We start from the raw sequence: 12499 nt of genomic DNA on the forward strand, positions 1-12499 counted from the left end.
CTTAAAGTTTGATTTCTTACTCTAAACCAGTGTCTCTCCTCCGGCCACTGTGGTCCGGAATTCCACGCTGCTCCCTCTTTGTCTCTCTCTGCACGTGTGTCTGCCTATGTTGTTTCCGTGTCTGTGTTTTATCATTCATTCTTACCTGATGATGGTTGCTTGTGTTGCAATCGAAACGTCGCGATTTATTTTATTTTATTTCTACCTACGTGACTTTACCGAAAGAACCAAAGAGTATGGATTCCTGCAGTCACGAAAGCTTCAAATCAAGATAAAAACTACGACGTTTCGATCGCAACACAAGCGCTCATCTTCAGGAAGAACCTATCTACGTGACTTTACCGAAAGACCCAAAGAATATGATTTCCTGCAGTCACGAAAGCTTTAAGTCAAGATTTAATATAGTTGTAGTTACATGCACAAGTGGAATAAAGGGTTATCACACATACCCTATTCAGCATGAGCTGTATCACATACAAAAGAGTGAAACGCCAAAGGTTAAGACCATAATTCTCATTGTCACAGAACATCAGACTTGGTTACCAGAACGGGCAAATCAATCAAAAAGTGGCAATCGCTGGTGGGGCTCAGCCCTTGGCGAATTCCGAAAGTCACGGACATTCCGCTCAACATCTCTTTCCAGCGTTAAAAATAAGCGCGAGGTAGTGACAGACGACAAGCCAGCCGCCATTGGCCGTCAGCACTGCGTCATTAATCGAGCTCATCGCACAGCGTCAAGCAGACAGAGGGGGAGAGAGCAACGTGAGGAAACTAGACCTCGATCAACAACCACCGAGTAAACGGTGCGCGGGTGCCCAATTCTCGTTGCCGAGATGTGGCCAGTGGATTGCATGACGAATCGCTTAGATATCACGTGCGCGAGGACAAAGTTCGCATGGATCCACCGCAAAATGTTATGCCAATGTTTAATTCAGAGACCACGACCTAACTGTACACCGGGGAGAAAAAGCTCAAAGATGGATACGTCGCTGCCAACAACGTAGGGAAAATGCTCCATCGCTACCGCACATTAACACATGGAACGCATAAATCGGAAATGCAGAAGGCGAGAATGAATGGGCTCAATATAGAATCACTGACGTTTGTGGTTTTGAGTTAATGTCAACCAAATGCTGCATACATGCAGTTCGCAATAACCGAAAGAATTACGGGATCTGTTTGGATTTTAAGAAGCCCCTCTGATGTTTATGGCAAGAATCTGCCATGTCGTCTCCAAGGGGCCCAAATGTCAATCTAGGAATTTGGGTCATTGTGAAGATGTGTGCAGACCCAGCTTCTCCAAAAGCCGCAACTTCACCCTCCCTCCCGTGGCTTTCCGCCACTTCTGCCAGCAAACATTAAAATAAATCCATTATTTCACTGTCACTGTTCAGCTCTGCAGGGATTCACAAGACTCCAAGACCCACTCTATTTCCCATCTGAAGCTAAGGATTATCGCATTTCTCATAATGTGCATGCAACCAAAAATAACCGAGATTTGGAAAGTTCTCCGTAACAACAAATAAAACTCCGACGATTTATTTACTTACATTTTTACAAACTATTTAAAAATTATAATTAAAGATTATCCCAGCTTAATGAAAGAACACAGTTAATGAAACCCTCTAATTCCAATACGTAATTAATTAATAATATACACCCCCATTTTACATGACACCAAGCTATGTATTCTAACAACGATATTTAATCTCCACAATGCATCTCATAAAATTACAATGTCATTACCTTTACAGGCCAAACCCTCAAATCCCTTTCCATGTACATTTCCAGACCAGTGATATTGGCGAGGTGTTCCGACGCACATTCGCGAACCAGGGAGCCAAAATAAAACACAAGATGCAGGCCAAGCTGCCTGCTGTGTGAAATCTCACCTAGTGGTGGAAGGATGACCGTAATTCATGCGAATTCCGGTTATCCTTGCAGTGGATTTTGGCTCAAAATCAAACAAAGATGGTCACTCCATCGCGCGCTTTCAGATGCGCTTCTGCAGCCGTCTAAGAATGATCTTACTTCCGATATTACGAAGCCACTGGAGCTATGCACTTTTAAATCTAGGTTGAAAATCCATTTCTTTAGAACTGCCCTTGGTATTTTGCTAGTTGTCCTTACCCCAAAACCTCCTATTAGCACGGTTGGCTACGTACAGTGCAAAATAAGTTAAACATACATACATACAGATGAACACACATCAATCAGCAGGCCCCCTCGGGGAGTTCTATTCCACGCCGGTCTGCTGGCGCTAGACTCCATGGGACACACGTACCCTTGGAGGCCCTGAGGTCAGTGAAGAACTTCTGGTTGAAGATGAAGGCGACGCCACTGAGCTCCTCCACCTTTGCCTCGGCAGTCGTGTTGCGGTTGATGAAGTTTGCCGTGATGGCGATTGCCAGCTTCCCCCGGAACTCCTTCCTCCGGAAGCCTGCGCCAAAACAGAGCGTCACGTCAAGGGAAGGACAGGACACAGTCTGAGGCATCGACAACCGAGATGAACCTGCAAAACGCATTGGATTCCGAAACTTAACGGGGACGGCCATTGCAAAATCAAAGGGCGACCGCAGAATCAAAGGATGCCAGGTGTTTGCATGTTTGTGTACAAAATGATGGAAGAGCAGCTGCTGCAAGACCAAAATGCCTGGATGCCCTTCTTGGCTGTACACAATAGAGGCAATTGTTATCTATGCTTTATTAGAGCATCATCTAAGTGAGCTCAACCTAAAAATGTCTGCCAGATGATGTATTGTAAATGTCAGCTCTGGATAGACAAGAGTGGCTGAGTGCATCGAATTGCCAACCTCATCATTACCAGCCATAGTCGGCTCTTACAAAACTGGTCTCACAAGCAGAATTGTAACATTTGAGTGTTCCCACCTTGCAACGTATTGCGATGTCCGTCAGCCCCGATGATGACGTCAAACTCGTACTCAGCGACGGGATGTGTGTTGGGAACGATCTCTGCCCTCCATCCGATCCCTGCAAGGCAGTTGGCGGGGGGGGGGGGGGTATTAGGTCTGGTGCAGCGAAAGAATCCGTAACGTGTGTGCGCCAGCTACGCATCCACATCAAGAGTAAACGTTTCTGGAAGCAAAGCCAACCAGGTGTGATGTCATTCCATTACTCAATGGTTGAAAGCCACCCCACACTATGCACCAAGCTTTTTATTGCGGCTTGGTGAAGGGAGGGAGGGGGGGGTGTGGGGTTGCGTGGCTGGGCACGGCTGGACTGGTGATGGTATCACTTGCTACCGATGTCAGCTGGGCATGAATCAGAATCAGAATCTTTATGTAGACTGAAGGAATCCGATGAGCTGTTCCGGCTCTTTTTAAAAGATGTCCAGTAGGGGGAAGATCACAGTTACAACAACAAACAATACAACAACATTATAGGATTGCAAAGCATTGGAAATTAATCAAATCACAAGTAAACCCAATTTTTATTTTACCAGATAAAAAAGGCCCGTGAAGCTATTAGCTTATTCTTCAAGACACTAACCACTGGACTACTGCTCCATGACCTCATTCACCACAGTTGAAAACAAAACAGATTCTGGCGAATAGGGATTGTCAAAAATCTGTCCGAATCGGGCTAAGCTGGCTGATGTGTGTGTATGTGCGTGAACGGTTGGTAAAGGCAGGCGTACGATCATTCTCCTGGTCCTCAGGTGGCTCCATAATGCCCTTGAACTCCACATTGACGTGAATTTCCACACCCAGGAGGAGGGAAACTTTCAGCAGGATGAGCTGCAGCTGGCGGATGCCTGAGCAGCACAACAAGACAAGCAACATGCACGCAGCACGATACGGTCAACACGAGTTACAGAAACACACAAAACCTCCCAAACACCTTTTAACACATCTCACAGATAAATAGTTGATTACGATTGTTATTTATTTCAAATTTGAGGTGTTATTTCACCTTAGTTTTTAAGTTTTGTTGTTGTTTAGATTTGTGTTATTTATGCATTTGTTTCACCTGTATGATTTTAATATCAAGCGTACAATTGATGCCAGGACCACCTTTGCGAATGAGACTGTATCTCATGCTGTCTTGATGCGGTTGTGTTCCATCTCCTGATAAGATAACAATTTATGAGTACTGCCACTTTTCTACGTGTACCACGTATCGCATTCGAAAGGTGGTTTATGCCTCATCAATTTTGTTGCCCATTACTGAGACGACCTGAGATCATTAATGTTTGGCGCCACCATAAACCACGAAGAGTGAGTCTTGTTATAATGCGGAACAAGAGTAGGTAGTGCGATCAGTGTCAGGGAAACTTGTTGATCAACACTCCCATTTGTAATTTTACGTTGGTCAGCTGTTCCCAAGCTGGATAACATTCATGAGAAGCTGATCTTGGTGCCAAGCGAAAGTGTCAATAAGAACAGAAGATGTAGTAGTAGGTTTTTACCCTTTTAAACTGGTACAAAACTGACACCTTTATTCAAGGCATCATGTTTGCAATAACCACAACACAAGTAGTCAAAAAAGCAAACAAAAAAAAGCAACTCTGATAATGATAATCATATGCACTGTCCTTGAAGTTGATTGGTCCACACCCGAGACGGCTTTCTTTAGAGCCTAGTCCCCCCATTGGTGTTGGACCAGATGACACCAGAAGGCGTACAACTCAAACACAGTGCAATATCAGAGTATTGAGAGCTCGGGGTAAGCATTTACACTATGATATCTCTTTTACCAGTGGCAAAATATAGTAGTAGGTTTTTACCCTTTTAAACTGGTACAAAACTGAAAAAGAGATCTCATAGTGAACAGAAGATGTAACAAGATCAGCTGATGCCAAATTGACCATAACTCGTTGATGTATTCGCGAGAAATTAATCAACCTTCACAATCATATTTGTGCGCAAACAGGGCCCTGTTTTGCAATTCATGGCACCGCCAGCACCTACATCGTCATTTCGACAAAGTATTCCCAATCACAACCCCAAGTATGTATCTGACACATACCTACACTTCAGTATAAGGGTCATTTGATTTAACCACCCACGCATCACGCCCTAAGAGTCACTATTTCACAATGAAGTAACTATGACATCACCACTAGCTTGGTTGCAATAAATGCCACATGGACACAGAGTCCAAGTGGCCAAGTTTGCAATACAAATTAAATAAACCGATGACTAAACATAGCCATGAAGCACATTTTCTTGGTCCGGCCAATGGTCTGTTACAATAGTACACAAAATGTTCTGCAAGTTATCATCAATAAAGTAATAAAATCCGTGCATTCTAGGCATTGGGTGGCCCTATTCATCGATCCTTTTATTTCTTCAAGAGGTGGCATGAGCAGGCTCAAAATAAAACGTAGTCGTGGTACACCTCCTGCGTCGAATGAAGTCGCATTGACGGCTATGCAGATAATATGCTCATGAATTCACAATAAACTTTCATCATCAGTGCACGGTCTTTAAGAGTTCAATAACTGGGCTTTGTGAGAGAAGCTGCTGTCTCTGCCACAGGTCCGCGGGTCTTGTGCCGTGCCCTGCCCTTTGCCTCACGATCTCTGCCCTCTCGGAAATGGATTTGCCCTCGTCAGTTTGCAAGCATTCATGCGTCAGACGACCAGTGTCCTTTATTTGGAGAATATTATCCGAACCGTCTTTACTTCTATACATCAATGACCATATTTAGCAAGTCTTTACGAAAACACATGGAAATTACAGAAGTAAATAATGCCAATACCAATTGTGTAATGTTGCACAAATTACGTGATTATAATTTAATTATTACACTCACGATACATGCTGCAAATAGAGTGTGGAAGGATGTTGTATTTTCAATTTGTAATGGTTGTATGTGATGGGTTAATGTTATCCATATTGCTACAAGATGCCTCTACATTCCTCACAATAGATCAATCATTACAGGCCTAATGTGTATGATGTAAATCAATATTATATTGATGCAGGTTAAAAGTTCAATCGAAAATATGAAATAGCAAGATGAATAAACACTGACACTTGCACCTCAATGCACCATCGCAGTGGAGTGAAAAAAATCTTACGCGATTAACTCAAATGTGCAGCATGGCTTGGTATGGATAGTTTTCAATACCAATGCGAATTTCACATGGAGCTCAAAGAATATATGAATTTGTAAATTAGCGCATTCTGGTTTGTCTCGGCAGAGGAGAAGGCAGATTTGCGAGCCGGGCATGTATGCAACATCTGAATTTCCAGTGCGCCGTTTTGGCTGCACGACAGTGCACCACTGTTCCTGCTCAACGGTCGCTCCGCCAAAGAGGTTAAAATGCAGCGCAACACAAATCAGCACGCGTTTCCCAAGAAGACCGACGAATACTTCTCCCTTCAGTAACAATCGCTCCGCAGCAGAGCTCAACAACAACGGCTGCACACTCGGCCCATTCATTGGTTGCAAATGTCCAACTTTATATACAAATCGGTTCAAACACCACCGCATAGACATAATTTACAGTCATCCCTTGGACTTGTGACCATGGCAGTCAGCCGCAGCTGGTGGAATGCTGAAAGCTCATTTCTACGCTTCGCTATCACCCGACCAATGTCCCAAGATGCCTCAGAAATTTGCAGCGCAAGCACAGACATCCGTGTCACAAATTCCTGCAGAAAACTTGGCGTGAAAAATCAAGGGATTCTGTGCGAGGCTATTTTTTTTGTACTTGGGGAGAAACATTATCTGCCACACTATCATTGCACATGAATCTTGGCATAATTTTGGAATTTGCCTAGTGGCAAATCATACATTTGCTGGTGAAAACACAACAATGTAATTGAATAAACGCGGTCCTCCAGCTGGCAGTGCTACAAAAATTATTGCAGTAGACACGAGCTTTTGTCACAAACAGCCACATGACCCTGTACTCCAGAGTTGTTTTTCACACCAGGCACAAATACACACCTCAGTCATGTGCCAATATGAAAGTGATTGTAAAGAAAATAAAGAAAAGAACGCAACTGATTGATGGCCTATAATAACTCATTGTGATTATCAAGTAATCACCATGTCTTAATTACAGTTGCTGAGAGATTTGGGCGAAGGTTGCCGAGGACATGACAGGCTGCCATGTGGCAGTTGGCATCAGAGTGTAGAATTAACATGGGCCAAACTGACATCAAATACTCAGTGTGCACACTTTCTTGAGCGCAAGGCAGTGGTTATTGTGTATAACTATAACAACAATGCCCTTTATTTACCCAGATAGGTCGCACTGATTTACCAGACCTTTCACGAAGCTCTCTGCCTTGGGATTTATGGACAGTTCCATTAATGCGAGTTTGGTGTGTGGGTGGAAGCCCGAGGCCCTGGAAACAACTCTTGCATACAAAGGGAAAATACTCAAAATCCCTCTAAGGATAGATTCAAGAATTAATTGCCGTCGTACCATCTTTCAGCTACCTTGCAGCCTAAGCCTACATTACCTGGATATTCTCAGGCAGCCTCCCATCCATAGTTGCCAGGCTCAACACTGCTTAGCTACCAACATATGACATGACGAAATGCGTGCACAGTGAATGGGTTGTAATAATTACGAATCGCGAGACAAATTATTGTTTCACCATCATAAATTACTGTAAAATGCACGGGAGTGGGAAAAAAACTGCGTAATATCCCATTACGTGCATAAACTAATACATTCATAAATTCCATCAAGGTCCTTAGATCTTCTCATCTCTAACTGCTAAGCACTCCCAGGTCTAGCTAATGCTATTTTGATGATCGGGCTTTTGTTAGCATGGCACCCAAGCTATGGAACGCCTTGCCACTTGAAATCAGGAAATCAGACGGGAGATATATTTAAGTCTGCTTTGAAAACCCATCTGTTTAAAGTGGCCTTCCCTCTTTAGTTTGGTCGGTTACCCTGGTTCCGGTTTTGTTTCCTGCTTTCCATGCATTGTGCATTGTGATCGAAAATTTAATGCGCATTATAAATCGGAATTAATATTATAATGTGGTAACAGAAAGACAGTAAACATTTGCGCTGGCAAAGATTTGTTGCATTTAAGACCGAGGGGCTCTCTAAGGAGGCTTGGAGGAACATATTTAACACAATAGCTCGATACTCCCTTGACATTTGTTCCTTTGCACACTGGCCTCCAGGGGAAAACGAGTATGGTTTTGTAGACAATTATAAAAGTGCACTACACTTCCACTGTGCCTTCAATAACAGTAAACCAGGCAAACCTCAGCACTGCAGATGGTGGTCAGCTAGCCGATGGGCCATCACCATCATACTTTACTCCTGCCTTAAGGAATCATTATGAATGATAATTGTCAGTTAAACAGCATTTTGATATTCAAGGCATTTATAGACAGACATGAGACAATAGAATCATCGGGTTAATCGTCTCGAATGGTCATCAGACAATCTCGTGAGCAGGGCCACTAATTTAAATACCGTAATGCCACAATAATGTCATTTATTTTTCATCGGGTTCGTAGTCTCGAATGGTCATCAGTTTCACAAAAAAATCAGGCGGACAATCTAGTGAGCAGGGGCACTAATTTAAATACCGTAATGCCACAATAATGTAATTTATTTTTCCGAGAGAGTCCCATAGGGACAAAATTAATGTTTTACCAGAGGGTCTTACATCGGTGTTCAGTCATTGCCTTTTAAGGAATTATTTTTACGTGTAGGAGGAAACCGGAGTGCTCAGAAAACACACATTTGACAGGACAGCACTCACAGAGCTGCACAGTCAGGAAGCCATTTGAGGTGCTGTTATAAACCCGCACATATCACAGCCCAGTAGGTTTGGGCGTTTAAGCGAGAACAAACTCAGATAAATCCTGAGAAGCCTGCCAAGGTTACAACCTTCCTATCATCACGTGGAGTTAAAAGCAGCGTGTTGGGTCGCACGCAGTGTGCCACTTACTGATGTGATCGATGGCACCGGCGCAAAATTTGCCGTGGAACTTCTTGGCGCCGAGAGCCTTGAGGTCGTGGATGGTGTAGGGCCACAGATGCAGCACGTTGTTGCGGGAGAAGGCATCTCGCTTCTCAACGACCACCACCTTGGCCCCCAGCAAGGCCAGCTCGATGGCCGAGCGCAGGCCACAAGGCCCAGCGCCGATTATCAGACACTACGGGTAGGGGAGGGTGACAAGGGGCAACAGCACGCGCAGTCATCAATCCGCATGACCTCGGCCTTATGGGATTATATATTACCCATGACGTCAGATTAATAGGCAGTGTATTTTATTTACCATGCATTACAGATGTACACCACTGGCATCTCGGTGTGGTTCATTCTACGTTGCCCAATATTGGTCCAATGTCACAAAGCTGAGATGTTAAATGCAGGCTGTGTTTAGATGCTCACTTTGTGCAGTATGGAAACAGTATGTTTCTACACTTGGTGTGCATAGTCTATCGATGTAGATGCAAGGGCTTGATCACTCCGTTGCACGCAAAAACATGCACGATTTATTCACAGGGGGTGGCGGAGTGGTTAGCGCACTGCACTTTGAAAACAAGCAAATCAAGTTAGCGTCCCGTACATGACTAACAATGTCAAGTGGTATCTGACCCAGTAATACTCCCCGCCCTCTTCCCCCACAACAACACCCCCTCCCCCCTTCTTTATCAAACAGACTATTAACGAACGGCGGGAAAATATTTATTACATGGTGTATTGCATTATATACCATATATCTCCACGGTTGTGAGAAAAACAAAAATTCAATATTCCTAAAGGGAATTTTGCACAATTTTGTGAGAAATATGTCCGGGGGTAGAAATATTTTTTTGAATGTGCGTGCCAGTTCTTTCCTTGTCAACTTGAGGTCATTTAGAATTCATCATTTCCTTGTGCACACAAACGTTTATACTCGATACCGAAAAGTGAACAACGCAGGACACATGGCTAAGAATGCTGCGAAAGAAGTCAAACATAAATGGGTGGCTTCATCCACCCGGTTATTGAATTATTTTACCGTCACAATTAAACTCAATATTTTTTTTCTAACATTGCAGTGAACATTTGCACCTCTAGTGGTTGATGCACTTAGATGAAATATACAAATTGAAAAACATTGAGTCTTATGCAATTGAATGCACTTATCACATGGCTTCTGAAATAATATATTTATTTTAAAAATATCTAATTTACTTCGTAAAATTCATGATGGAAAATAAAAATATATATTAATTATGGAGTGTTAATTTGCACGTGATATGCAACATTGCAAACTAAAAGGCAGAAGTAATTATCTTGACGTTATAGCTATCGGAGCAATACAGTACTTATTTATATTACGATTCAATCCCACACTAAAATCATTCTTTCAACAAAATGCATTCCCCTCCTGTGGTTTAATCAGTACACGACAGCATTACATACAGCCCCAGACTTTAAAAAAAAACTACAGTTACCAGTGTCACGGTTATATTCAAAAACAATAAACAAGAAATAACCGAAATGACTGCACTGCGCTTTGGTTTTCGATAAATATTATTCATACTTCTTAGATAAGCATTCAGAAAAATAGACATCTGTGTGCCGGTGGATGAGAGAGAGAAAAACACACACGCACACAAGGTCAACAGAAAAGGCGCCTGGTAAAATTGAGGATACGAAGCAGGCTTTCGATTCCAAGCCAGCACGGAAGGATCCGAGTGTTTCCAGGTGGCCGCAGACCCCACGAGAAGATGCAGTGAAAGGATTCGTTTTCCGCTATTTCTAGGTCACTCGCCTTCTCCGCAATACAACTGCTCTCAAGATAAAAGTATTTGTCGTGCAACACCTCTTGCGTGTGTACTATTGTCAATCCAATGTCAAACGGGTCGCGGGGGGTAATGTGACCATCCTTCGCACTTGCTGGTCAGTGCGGATTGATAAAAGCAGGGAGCATTAGGGTATAGAAGTACGGTACGACTATTTATTTTGCTGCTCCGATCCTCTGCTGATCACTTGGTAGCAGGCCTGCAGCAACCTATCACGTCTTAGGGAGCATAGTGATCATCCGTCCCAGCAGAATCCAGGCTCAAGCATGCTTCGCCTAAAAAAAAGAAATGTCTTATCTGTGAAATGAAAACACCCAGATGACTGGGGTTTCCTGTGATCTGAGCTAACAGGAGTCGAGGGTAATATGGCAGGGGTAAGAGCTTCACTGTAAAAGAGAACAAACATGGTGTCTCCATTCAGCACAACTGCAATCGGGCATAATTTGCAATGCGTAAACATCCAGTGCATTCCTCTAATGACATTCAATTAACTTAATGGAGCTATTCGCCGGGAAAAAAACCCAGCAATTGGCAAAAAAATTAATGCATCTACAGTACCTAAATAGCGTGAACGATGCAAAAGTGCCGCTTTCATCTGCAAGCCTCAGCTACTGTAACGGGGAATGAAGGGGGAAAAAAAGCTATGTTTACACCATGTGTTGTTCAATAAAATATGGGCAAAATTTTTGCACCAATCGGCCAACCAGACACCGAAGAGATGGAGGGGTTTTTTAGGTGTGGGTATTATTATTTTATTTTACACTGCTTTCATATTTTTGTTTCTTTTTTCAAGTAGACCTGTATCCAGGGGAGGAAAAGGTCAGCAGATGTTGCGTGCGGCATGGCGTGCCACGCAAGCCTGGCGCCAACTTGGCCATGGTAGGACGTGACGTCTGTTTTCCAGAGACTATCTCGGCGGTCAGACCGATGGAACCTTGCCAGAGATGGGTTCAACAGGAAACAGCAGCCTCCAATGATACCTGCTAAAGTCCCCCATAAATTGTGTAAGTAAAATAAATACGCAATTACCTAATACAGTGCGTTTAGGAAAACGTAACAATTCACGCAGCACTGCCGAATAAAATCACGAGTGCGCAAAAAATTAGCGAGTATGAAGGCTGCGTTTTTTTAAGCGCCAACTATTACGTCAGCGCCATTGGTGATTACACCGTATTCAATTTATGCGTCGTAAAAGAGAAGTCACGGCTCTCGGAAAAGCTCCGTAAGAGTAGATGTGGAAGAAGTTAGCGGTGTCAAAGGTAGGTGTAAAGCACTATTACAACTGTACAATGTAAAATCTATCAGTCCAGGCAATCACGTCCACAAACTACAGATTATTAGATGTTGCTGAAGCAAATGGATGTGGGGTTTTGCTGGAACATGCGCACAATGGAATGGAAAATTTAATTTCCAATCGAAATTTAATATACAATTTCATAATGCTGCACAACAAAGAACTTTCCAGGCAGCAGCCACCATTTTGGGGTTTTGCAAAGTACTGTGGGTAGAATAATTACGTTACCCTAAAAAATAAATCTGAATTTGGTTGATTCATATCAGTTTACAATTGTGGTAAAAAAAACTATCCTTCCAATGGCTGAAAATGATGGTTTCAGTCGAACCATGGCATTGTTCAATTATGCAAACTATATTGCACACACGATGACCTCCATTTCAATCACGAAAACCTTTGGCGTTGAAATGTAACTACGGTAAAAAATGAATGCAGCATTTATTAAAATATTAGAA

General features: G+C 43.0%; 1 protein-coding gene across 11 annotated transcripts in view; it reads right to left on the minus strand.

Moving 5' to 3' along the window:
* The window catches only part of MICAL3 (microtubule associated monooxygenase, calponin and LIM domain containing 3), a 130938-nt gene that overhangs the window by 89905 nt on the left and 28534 nt on the right, over window positions 1–12499 (minus strand). For all 11 annotated transcript variants that reach the window (XM_078596817.1, XM_078596826.1, XM_078596825.1 and 8 more), the window contains exons 3-6: window positions 8901–9108; window positions 3659–3775; window positions 2890–2991; window positions 2285–2440 (exon numbers count right to left, since the gene is read on the minus strand). In XM_078596817.1, the coding sequence (XP_078452943.1) occupies window positions 2285–2440; window positions 2890–2991; window positions 3659–3775; window positions 8901–9108 (583 nt within the window). The remainder of the gene's footprint in view (window positions 1–2284; window positions 2441–2889; window positions 2992–3658; window positions 3776–8900; window positions 9109–12499) is intronic.

This window comes from Lampetra planeri, chromosome 8 (genome assembly GCF_965212315.1).
Source record: "Lampetra planeri chromosome 8, kcLamPlan1.2.h2, whole genome shotgun sequence".
NCBI lineage: Eukaryota > Metazoa > Chordata > Hyperoartia > Petromyzontiformes > Petromyzontidae > Lampetra > Lampetra planeri.